This window comes from Temnothorax americanus, unplaced genomic scaffold, assembly GCF_048541705.1.
Source record: "Temnothorax americanus isolate GAGA-0224 unplaced genomic scaffold, ASM4854170v1 Scaffold125, whole genome shotgun sequence".
In the NCBI taxonomy this organism is placed as follows: domain Eukaryota; kingdom Metazoa; phylum Arthropoda; class Insecta; order Hymenoptera; family Formicidae; genus Temnothorax; species Temnothorax americanus.
Window position 1 is genome coordinate 233,060 of NW_027509259.1, and position 22,356 is coordinate 255,415.

General features: G+C 36.0%; 4 protein-coding genes and 2 long non-coding RNA genes across 15 annotated transcripts in view; 4 read left to right on the forward strand and 2 right to left on the reverse strand.

The window, feature by feature from the left end:
* LOC143893693 (GPI-anchor transamidase component PIGS-like) overlaps nt 1-167 on the reverse strand; it is a 232,714-nt gene extending 232,547 nt beyond the window's left edge. Inside the window, exon 1 of one of the 2 annotated variants that reach the window (XM_077399357.1) lies at nt 47-167. The gene's annotated coding sequence lies outside the window, so the exon portion shown is untranslated. The remainder of the gene's footprint in view (nt 1-46) is intronic. The other variant, XM_077399360.1, reaches the window with a different exon arrangement.
* LOC143893692 (protein I'm not dead yet-like) overlaps nt 1-8,038 on the forward strand; it is a 41,646-nt gene extending 33,608 nt beyond the window's left edge. The window contains exon 12 of the mRNA XM_077399355.1: nt 7,335-8,038. Within this exon, the coding sequence (XP_077255481.1) occupies nt 7,335-7,618 (284 nt within the window). The 3' untranslated portion in view covers nt 7,619-8,038. The remainder of the gene's footprint in view (nt 1-7,334) is intronic.
* Nucleotides 8,039-8,459: 421 nt separating this feature from the next.
* LOC143893700 (uncharacterized) lies at nt 8,460-10,334 on the reverse strand. 2 transcript variants are annotated; one of them, XR_013255899.1, is made up of 4 exons: nt 9,680-10,334; nt 9,187-9,497; nt 8,803-9,113; nt 8,460-8,714 (listed from the first exon to the last, which is right to left on the reverse strand). It is a non-coding gene; the product is annotated as an uncharacterized LOC143893700 (long non-coding RNA). The 2 variants fall into 2 exon arrangements; XR_013255898.1 differs by having other exon boundaries at nt 8,803-9,497.
* Nucleotides 10,335-11,881: 1,547 nt separating this feature from the next.
* Nucleotides 11,882-13,982, forward strand: LOC143893690 (putative ATP-dependent RNA helicase kurz). 4 transcript variants are annotated; one of them, XM_077399351.1, is made up of 7 exons: nt 11,885-12,129; nt 12,199-12,315; nt 12,393-12,599; nt 12,695-13,136; nt 13,358-13,498; nt 13,581-13,681; nt 13,846-13,982. In XM_077399351.1, exons 4-6 carry the CDS (start codon nt 13,108-13,110, stop codon nt 13,606-13,608), a joined length of 198 nt encoding a protein of 65 aa, XP_077255477.1. In that variant the 5' UTR covers nt 11,885-12,129; nt 12,199-12,315; nt 12,393-12,599; nt 12,695-13,107; the 3' UTR covers nt 13,609-13,681; nt 13,846-13,982. The 4 variants fall into 4 exon arrangements, with proteins under 4 accessions (XP_077255478.1, XP_077255477.1, XP_077255476.1 ...); XM_077399350.1 differs by having other exon boundaries at nt 13,581-13,904; XM_077399352.1 differs by lacking the exons at nt 13,581-13,681; nt 13,846-13,982 and having other exon boundaries at nt 11,882-12,129; nt 12,199-12,310; nt 13,358-13,464.
* A 2,597-nt stretch (nt 13,983-16,579) lies between these two features.
* The window catches only part of LOC143893689 (uncharacterized), a 30,703-nt gene continuing 24,926 nt past the window's right edge, over nt 16,580-22,356 (forward strand). For 4 of the 5 annotated variants that reach the window (XR_013255889.1, XR_013255890.1, XR_013255892.1 and 1 more), the window contains exons 1-4: nt 16,580-16,706; nt 17,187-17,288; nt 20,919-22,016; nt 22,134-22,325. This is a non-coding gene — a long non-coding RNA (uncharacterized LOC143893689). Of the gene's footprint in view, nt 16,707-17,186; nt 17,289-20,918; nt 22,017-22,116; nt 22,326-22,356 lie in introns of all 5 variants that reach the window. The other variant, XR_013255891.1, reaches the window with a different exon arrangement.
* On the forward strand, nt 18,184-18,930 carry LOC143893691 (uncharacterized; the record flags this gene model as incomplete). The annotated part of the gene is made up of 1 exon (XM_077399353.1): nt 18,184-18,930. A coding segment is annotated over one exon (588 nt), but the record flags the coding sequence as incomplete, so codon positions are not given.

A 22,356-nucleotide genomic window follows, 5' to 3' on the forward strand; every position in this document is an offset into this window, starting at 1 on the left:
TCAAACTATAATTAATTTTGTTCTATTAAAAACGAATATAACCTACAAAAATGACACGTCTTGTTATCATTGAACTATGACCAGTGACCACGTAACTTCTATTGGCACATGCATCGTGCAGCCAGGCTGCACACGGGCTCATGGGACGCGGTAAGCGTAAAGGTAGGTTTTCATGGGCAGTGTAATTAAAGCTGGCCACACACACTTTCCGTAGAACGTAGAACGTAACAGTAGGATTTCGACCAATCGCGTTGCTCGATTCGAAAACGTACGGCCATACGTTCCCGAATCGAGTAACACGATTGGTCGAAATCCTACTGTTACTGTTACGAAAAAGTGTGTGTCCGGGGCCTAAGGCTCTATAAATGTGTGAGTATACTAATAATAGTGTTTTTCATGGGCAGGAACTAATGCTGCTCAGTGCACATTAAAGCCGTTGTACACTGATTTAATCTCTAATATTTAAAGTAAAATGCAAATATATTTCGACTGATAAAATACCCAATATATATTTTACCAAGATATATTTATTTAGAATACGGGCCTGAACGCGAATATAGATGAAATTATGTTCAATCGACGCGTTTTTGCACAAAATAATAATCTGGCAAATAAACGCGGCGGTCTGCCTCGGCAAATCAAGATATTAATCGTTACAGTTGACGACTAAAGGTTAGAAAACGAAAATGCGCTTTGGTCACTTGCGCATGCGCTGTAGCCATAATTATATATTAAAATAGACCGCGTTAGATAACAAAAGCCAATTAATATATTATTTTCATATATGTTGAATTAATAGCATGTGTTTTGTATATATATTATACATTTTATATATTTGTTATTATAATAAATAATGTATTTCACGTTAATTATTTTGTAGTAATTTAGAATACAGGCCCAACCTCCAATACTGATAAAATTATTTGAATAAAGTAAAGTGCGCCACTAACCTATATAGGTTATTTACGTTTTTCTTAATAAATACTATAGATAATTAGTTTGTAAAGATGGAGCAAATTCAAACGAAAAAGGAGCAATTTTTCTGTACCTGTAAATCTACAAATTCTAATGATTTTCGCTTATATTAACGTTTACATTGTTGTTAACTTTATCATTTATTTATAAAAAAAGTAAAATGGAGTAAATTATGGAAAATGCATATTTCATGCATCCGTGTATATAGAGATCGCTGGCTGGGAGCTTGTGGGTTGTCCTCGTTCGTGTCAAAATCAAGGCCGGTATTCATCCGGTATTCATAATCAGATCTTATTTCAAGACCGTCTTAAGTAATATCTTAAGATACTAATACGGCTCTGTGATTGGTTAATGGCATCCTAAGATCGTACTTAAAACGGACAATTAAATATAATAGCGTTTTCGATTGGGGTGCACTGGCTGCACTGAGTGTCAGGCGCGTGTTCGATTGGCAGTGCCAATGCACACTTGACTAGTGTTGCGTGTTCGTTTGAACGCACGACACTCGCATAGAGCGCACTCAGTGCGCACTAAGTGGCACGAAATATTTTGACGGTGCCAGTTCAGTGCACTGGATGCATACAAGCAGTAGGGCATTCTTTTGAATAATAACGAACAAAAATTCATAATGAGCAATTCGGATTTGGCTCTCTTTAATATTTTGGAGACATTTTTGGAATCTTCTTCTAGTTCAAGCGAGGAAGAAGAAATAATTACAACTCTTCGAACTAAAAGAATAATTCCAAAAACTGTAAATTATGTAGAATGTGTAAAAAAAATGGATAATGACACCGTAAGTGTTATATCTTTTTATATAAACATTGAACCTATCCTTTTTTAAAATATAATTAATGTACTTATAATGTAATATAATAGCATTTTTATACTGAATAATAATAATTTTTATATTTGACATAGTTCTGTAGGCACTTCAGAATGTGTCCAGAAACATGTGAGCAATTAATAGATGGTTTTCAGCAATCAGATTTCTTTCTAAAAAATGAAATGCATGGTGGTAGATCAGCAGTTTCTGCTGAAAAGCATATTTTATCTTTTTTGTGGTTAGTACAGCAGAAAACAGTCCTTTTTAATAATTATAATTGTGTAAAAATTGATATAATAAATGTTATAGGTTTGCAGGAAACAAATCATCGATGCGAGACGTAGCAGATCGATTCGATACAGCTATTTCAACCTGCGAAACGATTTTATCAAGGGTTATGAATTATCTTTTAAGCATATAGCGAAAGATGTTATAAAGTTTCCTAATAATGACGAAGAAAAAGATAAGCTAGTGTTGGAGAATCAAAAAGCTCCCGCACAGTTCGAATGGCGTGCATGCATTATTAGCGGGACTTAAGGACGCAGCGCGCAGACACGCAAGGGAACTATACTTGCATAGCACTACGCCGTCTGTCCCCCTCCACTAATATATATATATGTACCCCCGACCGCGAACGAGCTCACTCTGTATCAAACCGCCGCCGTGTAATAAACTCGTTTAAAACGTATTCGCAATTGCCTCGCTATTTACCCACAGGTTATGGGCCCAGGCGCGCGTGAGTAAAAGTGAGCCGGAAAACGCTCAAGCCAAAACGCGAAGTGTAAAGCGAGTGCGTGGTCGGTGCGGAAAACGCTCAAGCTGAAAACGCGAGACAAGGCGGTTAAACACGTGCGTCGAACATTCCGCTCTCTCTTGTGTGTACACAATCGTGGACAAAAATGAGTGTGACGGGCTTTCGCATTGAGCCGTTGAAGAAAGACAATTACGACACGTGAAAGATACAAGTACGAGCACTATTGATTAAAAATGATGGATGGGGATACGTTGACGGTACAACGGTCAAACCGACTGTGGGTGCCGACGCAATGGCCGCGTGGATTAGTGCCGATTCCAAGGCAATGTCTGACTTGATTCTCTCAATCGCACCCGAGGAGCTGAAAAACATCAAGGGCTGCACGACCTCCAAGGAAGTTTGGGACAAACTAAAGACGACGTACGAGTCACAGGGCCCGGCAAGGAAGGCCATGTTGCTCAAGAGGCTCATACAACGAAAAATGGAGGACGGTGAAGACATGCGCACGCATCTAGCGGACTTCTTCGACGTCGTCGGAAAACTCGAAGACATGGAACTCAACATAGACAAGGAGTTAATCTCCATCCTCCTGCTGTATAGCATACCGGATTGCTACGAGCCGTTTAGAGTGGCGATCGAGGCAAAGGACAAAATTCTCGAACCGGAAGCTCTCAAGGTAAAAATGATCGAAGAGTACGAATCGCGGATGCGCAGGGATGACGGTGGTGCTACGAGCGCCATGTTCACGTCGCGAAATAAAACCGGAAAGTCGAAGAGACACAATCCGAGCGGCGCGGACGCGACGAAGAAAAATAAAAACGCGGACATCAAGTGCTATAAATGTGAAAAGACGGGACATTTCGCGAGACAGTGCCGAACGAATAAGCAGGCGAAGAAACCAACCGAGAAATCGACCGATGACTCAACGAATTGTGCGGAAGCTACCATGTGCGCGCGCGCGAACACACATCGCAAGACAGCATACGGTTACGCGAGTGATATAGCAAGCGAGCACAAATGGTGCGTGGATTCGGGCGCGACATCGCACATGTCGAACGATGAAACGAAGTTCCACAATATATGCCGAAATGGCGACGAAATCTCGCGAATAACGAGTCGACGAAAAGTTACGGTAAAGGAACGGTGCGAGTGAACATTGGTGATAAAATGAACATCGCGTTAAAGGACACGTTACTCGTGCCAGATCTCCGAATGAACTTAATGTCCGTGGCAAAAATTACGAACAACGGGTTCGAGGTAATCTTTCGAAAAACGAAAGCCGTTGTGATAGACGCGCATGGAAACACCGTTATGACGGCGGAACGTAAAAACGATTTATATCTCATACCGGAAGCGAGGGAAACAGCGAGCGTCGCGAGAACCGTAAGTGCTAAGAAGAATCCATGGCAGGATCTACACGAAAAACTCGGACATCTGAATATGAGAGACTTGAAAAGTATGGTGGAGAACAAGAAGATACATTCGGCCGATATCAAGTGTGACGAAGATTTACAAAAATGTGAGGTGTGTGTGAGTGGAAAGTTAACGCGGGCGCCATTCTCGCGCTCAACTTCAACGAGCTCAACCGCATTAGAGCTGATACACACGGACATATGCGGACCGATGAGAGTGCCATCTCTAGCAGGATCAAGATACTTCGCGACATTTGTTGACAATAAAACGCGATACTGTGAGGTTGTTTTCATGGCTCAAAAGAGCGAGATCTTTGAAAAATTTAAGGCCTTTAAGGCAAAAGTCGAGAAACAAACGGGACTGACAATCAAAACAGTAAGGTCTGATAACGGTCGCGAGTATCTTAGCAACAAATTCAAAGACTTCTTCGAAAGGGAAGGGATAGTGCACCAGCTTACCACCGAATACACGCCGGAACAAAATGGCGTAGCTGAGCGCTTCAATCGAACACTAGTCGAAATGGCTAGATGTATGCTGATTCAGGCGGGCCTACCACCGGAATTTTGGGCCGAGGCTATATTGACGTCAGCCTACACACGGAATCGATGTCCATGCAGGGCGTTGGACGGAAATTTACCCTACACAGCTTGGACCGGAAAGAAGCCAACAATATCACCTACAGCCGTTTGGGAGAGTGGCACATGTGCTTGATAAAAGTGGTAAACGCGGGAAATTCGACCCGAAAACAAATAGATGCATTTTTATTGGCTACTCACCTACTTCCAAGGCATACAGAATGTGGGATCTAAAGTCACGTAAAGTTTTAAAAAGCCGTGACGTATCGTTCCTGGATGAGTTCCCAGCGAATGAAAATACCGGAGAGATTATAGATGACGACATTATGCTACTGATGATGTGTGCAAAAGAACGAAATGGCACAAATGTCGACCCGGTACAACGAGAAGATATCATTTCTGATGGCGAAAATTCAACTGACGATTTCTACAGCATCGACTCGTCTGAAGAAGAGCGACCTTTGTCAGAAGAAGAGCAACCTGAAAAAGAGCGTACCCCACGTCTGAACAAGAGCAACCCTCGTCCAGCGACTCGGACATCTTGGGATTCGCTCCAGCACAAGGTCGTCCAATTTTCATAAGGGATGGCCGTCCAGGGAGGCCGAAGAAAATACTGCGCAGAGTTGCAGTCAAAGCTCCAAGAGAGCGACTAAATGACGCATCTCGTGCGGAAATTGAATCAGACGTCGCAACTGAAGACGAAGAAGAATTCGAGGATATCACCGCAGAAGACGAATCAAACGAGGTCATTACCTCGAGCATCGGAGAAGAATTCAACGACGAAGAATTCGCAGGATTGACCAACTTCGATCCGAAGAGCGCCAAGGCCGCCCTGACCACGCCTGAAGCGGATGAATGGAAGGCCGCAATGAGAAAGGAGTTCGACGCACTCATGAAAAATGAGACATGGACTGTCGTCAACCGGCCGAAAGATCAAAAGGTTATCGGTTGCCGATGGGTCCTACGTACCAAGTTGAATGCGGATGGTTCAATTGAGCGTCGAAAAGCCCGATTGGTGGCAAGAGGATTCACGCAATGTCGTTACATTGATTTCAACGAGACATTTGCACCCGTGGCACGGCACGAATCAATAAGGCTTGTCATGGCTCTTGCAGTAGAAAAAGGGCTCGAAGTCCACCAGCTGGATTTTGTCAGCGCGTACCTGAACGGCGAAATAGAAGAGGAGCTGTATATGGAAATACCGGAGCACCTGTCGAGTATACTGAGTGAAGAAGAGCTACGAAGAAATCCTAAAAACAAGGTGCTCAAGATAAATAAGGCGTTGTACGGATTGAAGCAATCCGGACGCCAATGGTTCACTAAACTCGATGAAAAATTGAAGTCGATTGGCTTCAAACAGTCTGAAGCCGATAACTGCGTATACATACTGCAGGATGAAAACGATATCATAATCTTGGTAATATACGTCGATGATGTCATAATCGCTGCAAGCAACATTAAGAAGATGGATGAAATCAAAAGGCAATTATCCAGCTTTGAAATGAAAGATCTTGGAAGAATTTACCATTGTCTTGGAATTTGGTTCATTCAAGCCAACGATAGCATCACCATGGACCAAGAAAAATACACCGAGGAAGTAATCGAAAAATTTAACATGGCCGACTGCAAGGCCGTAACAACTCCAATCAGTACGTCTGTGAAGTTATCCAAAGAAATGTGTCCAAGAAACGACGTCGAGCGGAAAGAGATGTCAAAAATACCATACAGAAGTTTGATCGGATCTCTTATGTATCTCGCAGTATCAACTCGTCCTGACATCGCACATGCCGTCAGCGCCTTGGCACAGTATAATTCAGATTACGGACCTGAACACTAGAAAGCGGCAAAACGTGTACTTCGGTATCTACAAGGAACAAAACACGCTAAATTGGTATTCAAGAGGACAAACGAATCTTTAGTTGGATTTGCTGACGCAGATTGGAGTGCGGATGTAGATCAACGACGTTCATACACAGGCTACGTATTCAAGATGGCAAACACAGCAATTAGTTGGATGTCACGCAAGCAGAAGTTTGTAGCGATGTCCAGTACAGAAGCCGAGTACGTTGCACTGAAGCAGCCAAGGAGGCTGTACACTTAAGAGCATTCTTATCAGGAATCATAAGTAAGCAGCCAGCAACAATAATCTACAATGACAATCAAGGGGCTGGCAATATGGCTCGAAACCCTGTTCTGCACAAACGAGCCAAACACATTGATCTACGATATCACTTTATTCGCGAAGTAATCAAAAGGAAGGAAATAAAGGTGGAGTATCTCCCAACCGAAGAGATGACGGCGGACGTACTCACGAAAGGGTTGAATACAACCTTACATCAAAATTGTACCAAGAACATGGGCATGGAGTACTAATTATTTTAGTTTTTTTTTGTTTATTCGCTCTGTTACAGGTATCTTTTTGAGAGGGGGTGTTGGAGAATCAAAAAGCTCCCGCACAGTTCGAATGGCGTGCATGCATTATTAGCGGGCCTTAAGGACGCAGCGCGCAGACACGCAAGGGAACTACTTGCATAACACTACGCCGTCTGTCCCCCTCCACTAATATATATATATATATATATGTACCCCCGACCGCGAACGAGCTCACTCTGTATCAAACCGCCGCCGTGTAATAAACTCGTTTAAAACGTATTCGCAATTGCCTCGCTATTTACCCACAGCTAGCTTATCGTTTTTCAAAAATTACATAAAAAGTTACTTAAATAAAAGAAAATTACTTTTAATTATAATTGACGTGTTATAAATTAAAATAATAAATAATTATTTTTTTCAGATAGCAGGTTTTCTAAATTAGGATGTATTGATGGATCGTATATAAACATTCGAACTCCTAAGTATGAAATAAGATCTACTTACGCTAATCGACATGACAAAACGAGTCTTGTATTACAAGGAATTTGTGATGATAAGAAGAGATTTATTGACGCCTTCACTGGAGTGGCTGGCAAACTTCACGATAGCAGGACATTCACATTATCCTTCATAAGCAAAAATATTAGTGGTATATGTCAAAATGGAAAGTATCACTTGTTAGGCGATATAGTGCTTACCCAATAAGGGAATATCTTTTAACACCTTATAAAGATTATGGAAATCTTATTTGATCATAAAAAATATCTAACAAAAAGCTTTGTGGAACTAGAGTGCTTATCGAAAATGCATTTGGCTTGTTAAAGTCGCGATTTCGTCAGCTAATAGAATTACAATTTCACGATGTCAAAAAAATGTCAAAATTTATAATGGCATGTTGCGTATTGTATAATTTGTGTATTGATTTGAATAAAGATTCATTCAACATAGAATTAATAAACGAGCCCAATAATGATGAAATATTTAATATCAATGATCCCCAAGTTTTGGGAGAAATAGAAGCAAAAAGAAGAGGAGAGCAGAAGAGAAATGAAATATGTGAATCATTTGATAATAGTTAATAGTAAATAGGTGATAGTTTTAAATTTAAAGGTTTTTGGATCATATGTACATTTTATTAAAAAACATGAATAAAAAATGAAACAATATCTATTACTTGTTAAATGTTTTAATGTTTATAGTTCTTGAATCTCATTATATCTATTTTTTCCATTGCACTTACATTTTTATTCTAAATAACAAAAATAAAATAAAATTGCAAAAATAAAATAAAATTCTTATTCTATTATTAATGCCTTAATTTGTGTAACAGTCTTTAAATTAAAATAAAATAAAAAATAATAATAATGAACACAAAACATGACACAATATTAAGTTTAGTAGAATATTTGGAAATAATGCAAATACTTGGGTACAATATTTGGAAGTAATGCCGTTTACTCGGCTAACCCCCTGAAGGGGTTTACATACATATATATAAATGTATATAACTTATTCGTTGAAAGTGTTAGAAATGTTATATTATTCACTTTTCTTTTCGTAATATTTCTCACAAAATTGTTTAAACAACTCAAGTTTTTCTCGATGTTTTCGTTCTCTACCTTCTTCTTTCTTTTCATGTATTTCCTTCAAAGTGTCTTCGACACTTCGATTAATTCTCATTAGAAATCTTCTTTTTCTTAGCATTTGTCTCTTTATCAGAAACGTTTTCTTTGGTTTCATTTCCAAGATTAGATAATATTTGTTTCTTGTTTACAACTAGATGTTTGGCGTCCATTAAAACCTATATTTATACACAAATAATGTTAACATTACAAAATATAATTAAAAATTTATAAGATTGATTACATGATTTAAAATTAAAATTATACCTCAGGTTCTATGCTATTATCTAATCCTACAATTCCTGATAATTCATTTTTATAAGGAACAGTCATTTTACTCCGCCCTGTACTTTTGTTGTTATCGATTGCCTTTTTCTTTCGTTTCATGATGGTTTTATACCGATTTTCACATTGCAGAGATGTTTTGGACACACCAAAAATATTTTTTAAGTCCATTGCTATTTTCTCCCACATAGTTTTCTTTGTTTTAAATTTTTTCATCGGACCAATCATAACCATGTATTGACCATATTTATCTAGGAGAAATTTCGTTTCACCTTCACTCTATTCTGCCAAATCTTAAAATATTTGTATTATTAGACCTTCATTGCATTGATAAATGTCTATTATAATTTATTTACCAATAATCACCAAGTTATCTGTTAGATAAAGTTATCTAGAGGTGAGAAAATTGGCCATAAGCAACACAGCAAAAAATATTATTTGTTCATAATTTCCACAAAAAACAAATATATTACTTTTGCTTATTATCAGTCTCGTCTACTTCTGAATTTTCTTGCGATTCCTGAACATTGCTACATCCAGCCTGGGATTCACAATTGTTAGTTTCTGCTTCGGGATAATCATTATTAATATGATTCAATATAGTCTTATATGATCCAACAATTCCACAGAAACTGCAAGCGACATTTATTTTTTCCATTATGAAAATGCTTTCAATCCTAAATGAATAATATCAAATATTAGTAAAAATAACTCAAAGATTAAATTAACATTTTTTTATTTGTGCTATTGCATGTAATAATTTATTGCATGTAAATGTGTATAATTATTGATAAATACGTGATATTCTTGATCATCTTTTATATTATTTAATTACATATAGTAAAAATCATTACTTAACTGAACACGAGATGCCGAGGTTACTTTTTCGTTCTTTCCGCGATCTAGTCAACTCAAGTGGCACTGAAAATTTCGGCGTGTTCTTTTTCCTGCACTATTCAGTGCAACCCATGGAACTTGTCCAGTGTTCATGTGAACTGAGTGCGCACTGGTGCGCACTAACTTTTTCCCAATCGAAAACGCTATAATTTTAATACAACACCGAAGTCGGATTTAATGCGATATTTCCGGATACATCTAAATTCTACTCAATCGGTTTCAATCGTATCTGCGCTTAATTCATTTAAATTGGGTAGTGAAAGTAGCTATGTGAATCGGATTAAATCCGCTTTAATCATTAAAATTGTATATAATTAACACATAATTTTTACGTAATAGAGTTCTTACTACAGGATTTCCTTTTGGTAGTCATGAATTCTATATTTGCAAAACTGTAAAATGTTTTTATTTAACAATTCGAGAACACACAGGGTTAATTTGACCCTTTTTTTTGCCAGAAAAATTTTTAGCCAAAAATATTAAACATAAAAAAATAAAATTTTTTCGTAAAAAACTTTCTTTTTCTTTTTTTTAGAACACACTGGGTCAATCTGACCCTACACACACTTTGATCGTCCACCATTTTAAATTGACGAGTGCAATCAACTTGAAAAAATTCCCAGATGTACTTGAAACATTGTTAAATCAATTGATATAAATAAAAAGTGCCGTTAAAATTATTTACATATTTTAAAAAATTTAAAAAGAAAAAAATTTCTTTAAAATTGTTTTTAAATTTTTTAAAATATGTAAATAATTTTAATGGCATTTTTTATTTATATCAATTAATTTAACAATGTTCCAAGTACATCTGGGAATTTTTTCAAGTTAATCGGGTAAAGAAATCGCACTCGTTAATTTAAAATGGTGGACGATCAAAGAGTGTGTAGAATCAGATTAACCCAGTGTTCTCCGTAAATGAAAAAAAAGTGTGTTTTTGAAAGGTTAAATAAATACTGCACATTGTAATAAATTTGTAGTACAAAAAATGTAATTATAATAAAATAGTAAATAATCCTGTTTATATATCTGGAATTCACGGATTTTATCAGTTTGAATCCGTTTAAATCATTATAATTTCGTGATTTCGGGGTTCACGAAATCATAACAATTTAGACTGATTCAAACCGATAGAAAACGAGTGAAATTACATCCTTGAGTACGAATCCGTTTCAATCGTTTCCAATCGGTATAATCGTTATGAAATCATACACGCAGAAAATTTTTCTCAAATAATGTAGAATACTCATAATAAAATTTACTAGATTTGTATCGCACCGGTAGGATATACTCGTATTCAACCAAAAATTAATATATGACAATAGAAAAGTAATAGTTTGATCAGATACATCTTGTAACCTAAAGGTAAATAAGTTTGCCATACTAACAAAAAAATATGAGAAAAGTAAAAAAGTCTTATATTAATATGTATATATAGACGATGGAAGGCGCGCGGCGCGAGCGGCAACGCGGGCTCGCGCGGCGAAAGGGTTCGGCTCGCGCCCGCTACGCGGCGCATCGCCGGTATATTCTCGCGTGATTAAAATTCAACATCGACACCTATATCTAGGGCAGCTCGGCAGGGTTTCTACATCGTTCTCAAGTTCGCTCGTGGCGGACAGCTGACCGCCACAGCCTATAACAGCAACTTATGTTTTTGCCATGACTGCAACAGACGTCTCGTTTTTTGTCCATCAGCCATATTTTTATTCTTTGTTCTCTAAATTTCCTATACTTTCTTGAAATTTTTTGCATATTATGACTATATCCTAGCCGTGCAAGATTAGTATGGTATTTACTTTGTTCGTGTATACTTGTATTTTCGAGAAAAATTTTCTGCGTGTAACGATTCAAACCGATTCGATTGAAATTACATCCTTGAATACCAATCCGTTTCAATCGTTTTCAGTCGGTGTAATTGTTATAAATCCGTGATTTCCGGATCAAGAATCCAGATTCATGCGGATTCAAAATTTTTAATCGGATTCAATCGGTCATTTTTAGCAGGGCGACTTCTAAAAATGGCGAAAAGTCGACTAAAAGTCGACTTCTAAATAGTCGACTTATAAAAGTCAACTTTATCCGTTGACTTTTATAAGTCGACTTTTAGTCGACTTCTAAAAATGGCGGAAAATCGACTAAAAGTCAACTTCTAAATAGTCGACTATAAAAAGACGGAAAACATCAGTCAAGCGGCGCGTCATGCATCATCAATATGGCGGCGAATCTCGAGGAGGTTGGAGGAGAAAATTAATGTTTACGCGAGTGCAAGGAATACATGCCGCGAGACAGGACACGATAAGACGTCGAAAAGCGCCGCGCTATCAACCACCGCCACGAAACGTCGTTGTCGTCGTCATCATTGTCTTCCCGTTGACATCCTCGATTAGATCAGAATACTGGAATTTGACTGTATGTGTATGTTGCAATATGTTTGTGTGAGACGGTTGTCTACCGTGTCTACAACAAGAATTGTTACAGAATGCCGTTACCAACCGACATGGAAGCGAAATTGCTGCGCCAGATAGTTTTTGCAGGTATGGCGGATCTAAAAGAGGATCAGGCGAAGGCCAAGTGGAAACATGCTTTAGAGGTTAGGTATGGTGTGTTATTACGTATCATCGATAATTAAGACCTATTGAATGCGGACCTCTCCATTCTGAACCATCTTTCAGAACACCATCAGAAATGGAAAAACCTGTGTTCATGCATTCTTCGTGCGTTCTACGGAAACGCAGTCCGGACGAGGTGGTTTATAAAGAGGTGTACGAAACGAATAAGATGTATATGCGAGGTGTCACGGCAATAGAACCCGAATGATTGCCGAAATTCGCTTCAACGCTATGCCATCTTAGTGAACCCGTGGTTGATCCACCGCCGAAGTATTTTTATCACACGTGTTGCTTTATAATGTTTTTCCTATTTATTTATAAAGATATTAATTTTCATTATGATCGAATATTATTCTGATTTTTAGATATAATCAAGGAACCGGGAAGATCATTTGCCGCGTGTCTGGTACATTTGGAAAGGCCGGATGGGCACTACCATCGATGGATATAGAGCATCTATGGACGGTGTAAAATGGTTCGCGTATTTTTCCTTGGGATGCGTTCCAGTTATCGACCGCAACGACTACGACTACGACCGCGATATTTGCCGTTCCATTAACTTGTGGGCGCTACGAGCGAAATCTTAAGTGGAATGAGTTCTGTGTAGTGAGATGGATGCCAAGATGAATGCCATCAAGATAATAGTGATCATACAGAACGTGTGAGTGAAGATTCATTGAGTTCTGATGACGACGAGAAAGTGTTGTTATTTAAAAGAGAATAGCGTAAACATCGTCCACGACGTCAAAATTATGTCGATAATGTTGTGGTTAGTTACATGGGACACGATTTCAAGAGTCATTTTAGGTTAGTAAATAAAAACATATACGTTTTATTTTATTTTATAATATATTATATTATAAAAAATATTATTTGTACGTGTAAGCCGGTGTGGATACGTGGAAATAAAGTTATGTATAACAAATATATTATAAAATATATATTTATTTTACATAACTTTATTTCCACGTATCCACACCGGCTTACATATACAATTTGTTGATATTAACATTTCTTTTTGTTTCTAGAATGTCAAAAGTGACTTTTCAATATCTGTTAGAAATGCTGAGACCATATTTGACCAGAAAAACAAAAGGATGTCCTATGATTCCAGCTGCTCATCAATTAATAATAATTATTTGGAAAATGGCAACCATGGACTCTTACAGGTACAATATAAAATTTTAAAATAATGCAATAAATAATTGTTAATTTACAATAAAAAATATTTAATAACGTTTTTTTTTAAAGATCTGTTTGCGATAGATTCAATGTTTGAAGAGCAACTGCTGTTCGAGCTGTGCAAAGGGTTACCCGTGCACTTTTTTTTAAATTCGTCAACATTTATTAAGGTAAAGGTACCACGACCCGGACATGTACCTATATCCGGACACCTTTATTATTTATAAGTATAACGCGAATTAAAATCAAAGATAAAAGTATTTTTTCTTGTAGTTCGAAACTTTAATTATAATATCCAAACGTTTATTTTCATAAATTTATATTTTTTTAAAAGTATCCAGACACAGATACGTATCCAGGTATTGGTACATTTCCTATGCTTAAGTGTCCGGGTCGTGGTACCTTTACCTTAAGTGGCCTACTGGTGATTGTGCTACAAGGGTTTTGCAAGGATTTAAAGAAAGCAGTGGATTTCTAAACACCATTGGGGCCATTGATGGTACCCACATTTGACGTGATGCGCCAAAAAAAAAACCATGTCGATTACATCAACCGTAAAGGATTCCATTTGATACAGTTACAGGTAATAAGAATTAAATCTGTTAATCACAAATACAATTTTTTAGAAATGTTTTATTATGTACATTTGTATTTATTTACAGTTAGTGTGTGATCACAGAACTTTGATCACACACTGTTATGCTGGGCATCCTGGGTCAGTTCATGATCAACGAGTTTTTCACCAATCTGAGGTAGTAAACTATTTAAACGATGAAGAGAACGTCCCAGCAGACAATCACTTATTGGGAGATGCGGCATACGAGATTCATCAACACTTCGTGACTCCCTTTAGAGACAATGAACACCTAACAGAGGCACAAAATAATTATACGTATCGCATGTCTGTAGCCAGAGTTACAGTTGAGAGGTGCATCGGTTTATTGAAAGGGCGCATGAGAGGTCTATTGCACTGTTTGCCTATGTCAAAAGTGGATATAATGGCGGAATATGTGATAGCTTGTTGCGTAGTCCATAATATCTGTACATTAAGAAGTGATGACATCAAAGTTATCACCGTACTCCCAGCCTTACAAGAATGCAACAAAGCTGAAGAAAATTTGCAAAGAAGACAGAATGCTGGCGGAGTTGCCAAAAGAAATTTGATTATGCACACTTTATTATGCACACTTTATTATGCACACTTTATTAAAAAATTATTCGTGTGTTAGTTTTTGTATATGTCACGTTCTGTCAAAAGTTAATTAGTTCGTCCGTTTTTAGGTCAAAACATTTAAGTACGTTACCCGGGATTTGAACCAGGTTGTGCGATTAATCTAGTTTGAAAAGAAAACGAATTTGGCAAATCTTATTGCCATGCTATTTGGCAGCGACAGTTAAGGGTTGTGGACGTAAAGGTTTTTAGTGTAAATTAATTTAAGAAATAGAATTTAAATCACCTTTATTCAAAGAGTCTTTCCTTACAATCTTGGTTTAAGATTCAAACGTGCGGTTAAGATCTGTTTTAAGTCAGAATTTTTAAAGACTGTTAGCAATTACAACTACTACGTCCCAACAACAATGACGATCGATGATTTTTCACTCTTATTTATATTCAAGTAGCAAGAACCCCCCCCCCCCGCGTGAGCTTCTCACCACTTCTTTTGTCTTTATGTTTGGAAGAGGAGGAAGGTCTTATCACTAGGTGTAATTTTATCCCTTGTGAACCGCGGCCTGAGAACTCCCCATCAGAAATCGGATAATTAATCAATATCGATTCTTCGCTCTTAACATTCTTAGCTATTTTTAGATTGAATTTTGCTCGCACGTAACCTCTTCCCCCTTAAGTCATACGTGGTACGTTTGTTACCGCGTATGAATTGTTAAAAGAAAAATTAAATAAAAAATTACGTTATTTATTTTAGGTAATGGTTTTCGTGCAAAATAAATCATGTTTAATAACGTTTAACGTAATGTGTAATATGTATTATAAATATGTTAGCGCAAATATACATATAATAAATGCATGAAATAGATTAAAATAATACGTATAATAATAATATGTAATAGAGCAATATAAGCCAGAGCCAAAATATGTAAGCCAAAACTATAATAATGCATATAATAATAATAATAATAATGTATAATAGTGTACATAATATTTTTTTTTTAATTGCATATATATATATATTTTTTAATATCTCTTTACCACCTCTATTTCTAAATTAATTCGCAATGTCTGTGCTTTATCGTACTTTTGCTTGTGTACGAGAAACTCTTCAATACAATCACGGCACCGCCGGGCCGGTCGCATGCCCAAAATCACCTCTTTGCAGATGGAATAGCAGAATCTAACCGATTGTGGGAGCTCGTAACGTTGTGAGCTAAAGGAATGGTACCCCGATTTAATTTCATACCCCGTGACCTCGGGGATGTCCTCGTCCTCCTCGAGTGCGGGCAGTTGTTCTAAGTAACAGCTTAGGCACATTTTTGTTCGTGGCCAGGAGGATTTGACCATCATTCTATCCTCCCTCTCCGAGTCGCGAAGGCACGCGCCGTTCATAACAGTCCTGTACGTTTCTTCGTGGTTCTCGGGCAGTACCCCGTCGATTGGCCCATAAAACTCATTTTTTCCCTCCTCACTCCTTTCATCAGGCGTCGGCGGTCTCATTCTTGATGTATATAAGTGTTTACTGGTGTTAGTTTAACAAATTATTCTAATTTATATAATTGTTTATTTAATGTTTACCTTGATATTTTTTTTAAAATTGATTGTGAACACGTTATCACTTTTTAACTTCGCTTTGATCGTGTCTGACGTCGCACTGACTTACATTCACGAGCTGTCCCTCGGGCAGCCTTCTTCCCAGATAGCACACAAACGTCTATGAATATTCTTACAAAGTGTGAAGTTCTTAATTTTGGAATGTTCGAATAGAATATTATATGAATATATGTAAAATGTTACAATAAAAAATCGTATATCTATAATAAAGAAGATTATTTTTAGAATATTCGTTGAGTTTATTTATTGCACATTTTAAGTTAAGTGGCCATATTCGTAGTGAGCGCCACACTTTGTCGTTCGTCGTATGTACATACGTCATGCTTCGCCGTGCCTTTTCGCCGTGCCTTTTCAACATGCCTTTTCGCTGTGCTGGCATACGTGTATAATGTAAAACATCATTTTAATCAGAGGTAATTATCTTTTCTTCTTTATTAATTATGTTCTATGAAACACACACATTAAATAAGGTTTAAGAATATTTTTATATATATTTTTGGTAATATTTTTCACATCCTTAACAGTTCGTTAGGATAAAACTCTTTAGAAAAATTAAGGTTATGCTTGAAGAAAGTCGCACAAGTCGACTTTGTTCGCCCTCCCTTATATAATATATTCCTGACGTCGCCGAGGTTTCCTGGTTTTATACATAACCTCTCCGCTTTAAACCAACATCTTATATACAGCTTATATTTATTTTCTTATTTTTATTCTTATTCTTATTCTTATTCTTATTCTTATTCTTATTCTTCGTTTCTTATTCTTCGTTTCTTATTCTTCGTTTCTTATTCTTCGTTTCTTATTCTTCGTTTCTTATTCTTCGTTTCTTATTCTTCGTTTCTTATTCTTCGTTTCTTCTTCTTATTCTTATTCTTATTCTTTTTATATTGCAGCGTTAAATAAGAGAGCTTAATTAATATCTGCTTCTGCAGATTATATTTTGTGATATTTCCTGCGCAGAGTACACGGAGAGAACGACGAAGCATATATATAGAGTAAGTACAAATCAAAAACTTTCTTACCGTATTAGTTTCATTTCTTATTCTTTCATTGTTACGTATACATGTAATTGCCAGGAAAAATCCTATAATTATTTTCTGCAGTTTGAAAAATCTTTCTGTTTTACTTTAAATTTAACTTACATGAATTTCTTTTTTTGATTTTAGATTATATGGTACTAGCCTAATATTGCTAATAGTATTTTGTATATAAATTATAAATAGGACTGTGTAAATAACAACGCCTAAATGCAAAAAAAACGTACTTTTTTTAGAAAAGTTAAAATAACACAGATACTTGTTATAAACTTATGAATAAAAATATTACGACATGTGCCGCGGCTGTTGTTAATTTGACAGAATTTTACAGAATCAGTTCTAGTAGCGAACATAATAGCTTTGACGAAATAAATGATAGTGAAAGCTATATTTTTAACGAAATTTTTTCCGATATTTGTATGGAAGATGGCACGAATAGTTTTAACGATTTCGATAGCCAACCTTCGACTATTTCTAATAATAACAACTGTGATGTTAATTTAAGAAACAATTGTGTAGAAAGTAATTTTTCTTCTAAGTTACGTGAATGGGCGATTACATACAATGAGTCTCATGAGTCATTACGAACATTACTAAGTTTATTGAAAACAATACCTATTCTTTCAAAGGACCACGCACTAAATATATGAAAAAAGTGGCCACCGTTAAAATCGACGAAAACTATGGAAAACTGTAGTTTGTGTGATGCCGATGAAAAGTTCAAATCCACACAACCCTCAAAATATGCTAGTTTTTAAGCTACGAGCCTATATAAAGGTAATATTAGTGGTATAAAACGTACAGTTTTCCGTAGTTTTCGTAGATTTTAACGGTGGCCACTTTTTTCATATAATTAGTGCGTGGTCCTTTACCAAATGATCCTAGAACTTTGCTTACAACACCTCGGAAAACATTAACAAATAATGTAGAGCCAGGAATTTATGCACACTTTGGCTTAAAGTTTGCAGTAGAAAAATTAATTTCTAAGGTGGACATTTCCACCGTATTATCGATTGATTTATTAGTTAATATAGATGGATTACCTCTGAGTAAAAGTTCTAGTAGTCAAATTTACCCAATTTTATGTTCCCTATTTAAATATCCTCATAACATATCTGTAATTGGTATTTACCATGGTTACGAAAAACCCACTAATGTTAATGAATATTTCTCAGATTTTGTAAAAGAAGCTATTGAACTAGTAAATAATGGTTTTGTATTTCAAGGGCGAGTTTTACCATTTACAATTAAAGGTTTTATTTGTGATGCTCCTGCAAAGTCTTTCATAACTTACTGTAAAGGGCATTTAGGATTTTATTCTTGTACTAAGTGTATACAAAAAGGTAAATATATAAAAGGTAGAGTCTCTTTTATTACAAATACGGCAAGAAAAAGAACAAATGATAGTTTTCGCCGTAAAGTTGCAGCCAGAATATCATAACGGAGTATCTATTTTAGAAGATATACCTAATTTTGGAATGGTAACTACGTTTCCTTTAAAATACATGCCGTTGATTTGTTTAGGCGTCGTAAAAAAACTTCTTTTAATATGGTTACAAGGGTAACCTTCACATAAGTTATCAAAGAAAAGTATAAAAAAAATGTCTGATTTACTTTTATCGATAACAAGTTATGTTCCTCGTGACGTTGTTAGAAAAACGCGTTCATTGGATGAAGTAAAGCGTTGGAAAGCGACAGAATTTAGATTCTTTTTATTGTATAGCGGGCCCGTAGTTTTACAGAATTTAATACCTTACGCGAAGTACTTACATTTTCTTACTTTACATATTGCACGTAGAATTTTGATATCTACAGAATTACACAAAACATATAGTGAGTTCGCAAATAGCTTCTTGCTATACTTCATTGATCAAGTAAAAGTTATTTATGGTTATGAATATATTTCTCATAATGTACATGGATTAGCACACATAGTGGAAGACACTAAGATCTATGGAACATTGGATTTGTTTAGTGCGTTTCTGTTTGATAATTGTTTGCAAGCCTTGAAAAAATTGGTAAGAAAGGCAAACCAACCATTAGCTCAACGTGCACGTCGTTTGCATAAAAAAGATTATACACTATCAACATGTGATACAATCAAAAACGAAATATTGTTCAGCACAAAGCATAATGAAGGACCTTTACCGTCAAATGACTTCGAAAAAAGAATATAAGAATTGTACATTCCAAAACTTTAAATTGAGTACAAACATTGGAAACACGTGTGTTTTACTTAAAAATATAAACAAGCACAGTAACAACTGTGCCGCAATCAACACGTAGAACTACGTCTATTAGAATAGAACATATATGGAAAAGGCCGTGAACATCGAGTCTGTGTCCGACATCGTGCGAGAGAGAAAGGTAGTGAAGCCTAATCGTCCGCAATGCGCATACGCAATAGGCATCCATTCATCCCGTCATTCATTCATCCATTCATCCATTCCGTTATTTATTTATTAAATCCCGTTATCCCGTCACCCATTCATCCATTCATCCATCCGTTCATTCATTTATTTATTAAATCCATTCATTCATTCACCCATTCACCCATTCATCCATTCATTCATTCATTCATCCCGTTATTTATTTATTAAATCCATTCACCCATTCATCCATTCATCCCGTCATCCCGTTATCCATTCATCCATTCATTCATTCATCCATTCCGTTATTTATTTATTAAATCCATTCATCCCGTCACCCCGTCATCCATTCATCCATTCATTCATTTATTTATTAATTAAATCCATTCATCCCGTCACCCCGTTATTCATTCATCCCGTCATTCATTCATCCATTCATTTATTCATTCATTCATTTATGTATTTATTAAATCCATTCATCCATTTCGTCATTCATTTATTTATTTATGAAATTGCGAAAACCCTTAGCTTACATCGAGATTTTTCAAAAACTATATATAATAAAGTATATTTTCCTTTAATACTTTTCGAGAACAAACCCATATCGAAAAATTAACCACGAAAACATTTAGCTTACATCGAGAGAGAGAGCTTTCAAAAACTATATAATAAAATATATTTTTCTTTAATACTTTTCGAGAAAAAGAAAACGTTGCATGAAAACGTTGCAAGAAAACGTTGCAGTCGTACCCCCATACCCCTCGAGAAAGACGTAGTTCTACGTCAATAAGTTTGTAGTACTTATTGATAATTTTGCTTTACGCAATAATAATTATTATATTATTGGTAGAAAGTTTGAAAATGTTTGTAATTTTTTTAATGAGCCATGCCAGTCTTCACGATTAAATATTTACTCCGTAAATACTCTTGGCTCTACTTCACTTTGGTTAGTAAATGATATTATTAACAAACTTGTTATTTTTCCAAATAATAATGGTTTTGTCGTTTTTCTTCTCCTTCACGTTTAAATATTATCTACACACATAAAATTGATTCTGTAAATTTTTCTGTACATTTTTATTTTAACATGGGCTTCTGTGAGAGAGAATGTATGCAATAGATAAATATAATAAAATATTTTTTTAATTATATGTACGTATATGTACGTTTATTTATATAAATCAAAATATTTTATTTTGCAATAATATGTTTTGTTTAGCAAAGCACGAATAAAATTACATCATTAAGATTTGATCTTAATAAAACTGTAAAGATGGACGGGAAGATAATTCATTTCGTTAATGATAATGTTGTTGAGGCTGTACCATCTGCTTGAGTGTTCGATGACATTTGTTATTGGCCACCTTATAATTAAGGGTCAAGGACGAGGACGAGCGTGGCCTAGTAGACAGCGCACTGGTCTATTGAGCTAAAGGTCCCGGGTTCGATTCCCGGTAGAGCTAGAAAATTTTATTCGCTCGTTCTTTTCTCGGAAGGCGATGGCAGAGAGTATCTTGCCACGAGAACTTCTCTTAAAAAATAAAAAATAAAAAAATAAAAAATGTAAACGTGCCGTTCGAAATCGGCGTTAAGGGGATCCTAAAGTGAAGGCTGAACTTCCTCGACGTCGGTAATGTCAACATTTCTAATCCTGTTTTCTATGTCATATATCTATATCTGTCCTTGTCTAACGAGAGGCATTTGTCCTTGTTTCGATTGCTGCGCCATCTCTCGCTACACGCAATGTCAACCTGAATGTGCTTTTGCACATATAAAAGTTTATTTAAACTAATCTTTTTTTCTAGGCTTTCAATCTTAGATCTAATTGCACGATATTGTTCTTAAATGTTGTCCCTAGGTCATGCCGGTCTAATTTTGTGGATATTTATTGTGGAATTTTTGTACAAAGCAAATATTGTCGTCACGTATACCAAAAATTAACAAAAATATTAATTTTTTCTCGTTTTCGATACAAATTCGACCACCATGACCTAGATTTTGATGCGTACTTTAATTCTAGACAAGAATTTTGCATTTTTATAAAGCCAATTAAAAGATTAGTGCTAAGAAAAAAAGCCGGTATTACAGACGGCTTTAGGATCCCCTTAAACTGTAGGTTCCATATACAATGTGTATAATCCACGTGCGCAACACATGTATATGAAGAGAAGTCACCACGCTCGGACACGATCGAGTAATAGGACTGAGGAGGATAAAGGGTCAAAATTGACACAAGCCATATCATCGTGTATATCTCCAAAATTTGGCAAATAGAATTTTTGTACAATACGACAATTAGCGGGTGGACAAATATATGGTAAGTTTATAGAATGTTGAATCTGGAATACTTTTTTTATTACATTTTATTAGATTGAATATTTTGTTTTAATATATTAACTTATTATATTATTTATTAGATATATGTTTGTTTAAGATAATTTGCTGAAAGCTAAAGCAAAGTGCGCGAAAGCAGAAGATACGTCAGATCTTAATTCAGATTTTGAACCTAAAAGAAAGATAAAAAAAACACGCGTTTTTGATGAGAAAAGTTCTGGAGACGATGTTGCTCAGCGTGATATTGATTCTACCCCTCGACATACCATTTCGTCATGTACTACTCAAAAGGGTAAGATTTTATCCATTTTTTATTTTGTTAT